The sequence below is a fragment of the Numida meleagris genome, unplaced genomic scaffold (assembly GCF_002078875.1).
Source record: "Numida meleagris isolate 19003 breed g44 Domestic line unplaced genomic scaffold, NumMel1.0 unplaced_Scaffold400, whole genome shotgun sequence".
NCBI lineage: Eukaryota > Metazoa > Chordata > Aves > Galliformes > Numididae > Numida > Numida meleagris.
In genome coordinates this window covers 45,764-47,198 of record NW_018364621.1, presented here as the reverse complement: position 1 = coordinate 47,198, position 1,435 = coordinate 45,764, and the positions used below count along the sequence as shown (strand labels likewise).

Sequence of the window (1,435 nt, the reverse complement as noted above, 5' to 3'; positions counted from 1 at the left end):
CAACCCAGGCCCGCGTGGAGAGGATGGAGCAATTCCAGAAAGAGAAAGAGGAGCTGGACAAGGGCTGCAGGGAGTGCAAGCGGAAACTCGCCGAGTGCCAGAGGAAACTGAAAGAGCTGGAGCTGGCGGAGCCCGGGGGGGGGTCCGGGGGGGTCCGGGGGGAACGGGAGAGGCTGCAAGCGGAGGCGCAGCAGCTGCGTCACGAGGAGAAGAGCTGGGAGAGCAAACTGGAGGAGCTGCGCAAGAAGGAGAAGAACATGCCCTGGAACGTCGACACGCTGAGCAAGGACGGCTTCAGCAAGGTGGGCCCCGCTGGGGGGTCTCTGGGGGGGGTCTCTGCCCCATTGCGGGGTCTCTGGGGGTCCCCGTCCCGTTGTAGGGTGACCCATGGAGGTCAGGGTGACCCATGGGGGTTTTTGTCCCACTGTGGGGTCTCTAGGTGTCCCCACCCCATTGTGGGGTGACCCACGGTGGTCTCTGCCCCATTGTGGGGTCTGTGGGGGTCCCCATCCCATGGGGGGGTGACCCTTGGGGCTCTCTGCCTCACTGTGGGGTCTCTGGGGGTCTCTGCCCCACTGTGGGGTCCCTGGGGGTCCCCATCCCATTGTGGGGTGACCCATGGGGGTCTCTGCCCCACTGTGGGATGACCCATGGGGGTCTCTGCCCCACTATGGGGTCTCTGGGGGTCCCCACCCCATTGTGGGGTGACCCATGGGGGTCTCTGCCCCATTGTGGGATCCCTGGGGGTCCCCATCCCGTTGTGGGGTGATCCATGGGGGTCTCTGTGCCACTCTGGGGTCTCTGGGGATCTCTGTCCCATTGTGGGGTGACCCATGGCGGTCTCTGCCCCCTTGTGGGGTCTCTGGGGGTCCCCGTCCCATTGGGGGGTGACCCATGGGGGTCTCTGCCCCATTGCGGGGTGACCCATGGGGGTCTCTGCCCCATTGTGGGATCCCTGGGGGTCCCCATCCCGTTGTGGGGTGACCCATGGGGGTCTCTGTGCCACTCTGGGGTCTCTGGGGATCTCTGTCCCATTGTGGGGTGACCCATGGGGGTCTCTGCCCCACTGTGGGATGACCCATGGGGGTCTCGGCCCCACTGTGGGGTCCCTGGGGGTCCCCATCCCATTGGGGGGGTGACCCATGGGGGTCTCTGCCTCACTGTGGGGTCTCTGGGGGTCTCTGCCCCACTGTGGGATGACCCATGGGGGTCTCTGCCTCACTGTGGGGTTTCTGGGGGTCTCTGCCCCACTGTGGGGTCTGTGGGGGTCTCCACCCCATTGCGGGGTGACCCATGGGGGTCTCTGCCCCACTGTGGGATGACCAAGGGGGTCTCTGCCCCATTGTGGGATCCCTGGGGGTGCCCACTCTGTTGTGGGGTGACCCATGGGGGTCTCTGCCCCGTTGTGGGGTCTCTGGGGGTCCCCATCCCATTG

At 66.2% G+C, this 1,435-nt stretch overlaps 1 protein-coding gene across 1 annotated transcript in view; it reads left to right on the top strand.

Moving 5' to 3' along the window:
- Window positions 1–5: 5 nt before the first annotated feature.
- Window positions 6–1,435, top strand: part of CDC37 (cell division cycle 37) — a gene marked incomplete at its 5' end in the record, with an annotated part of 8,327 nt that continues 6,897 nt past the window's right edge. The window contains one exon of the mRNA XM_021383436.1: window positions 6–455. Within this exon, the coding sequence (XP_021239111.1) occupies window positions 6–455 (450 nt within the window). The remainder of the gene's footprint in view (window positions 456–1,435) is intronic.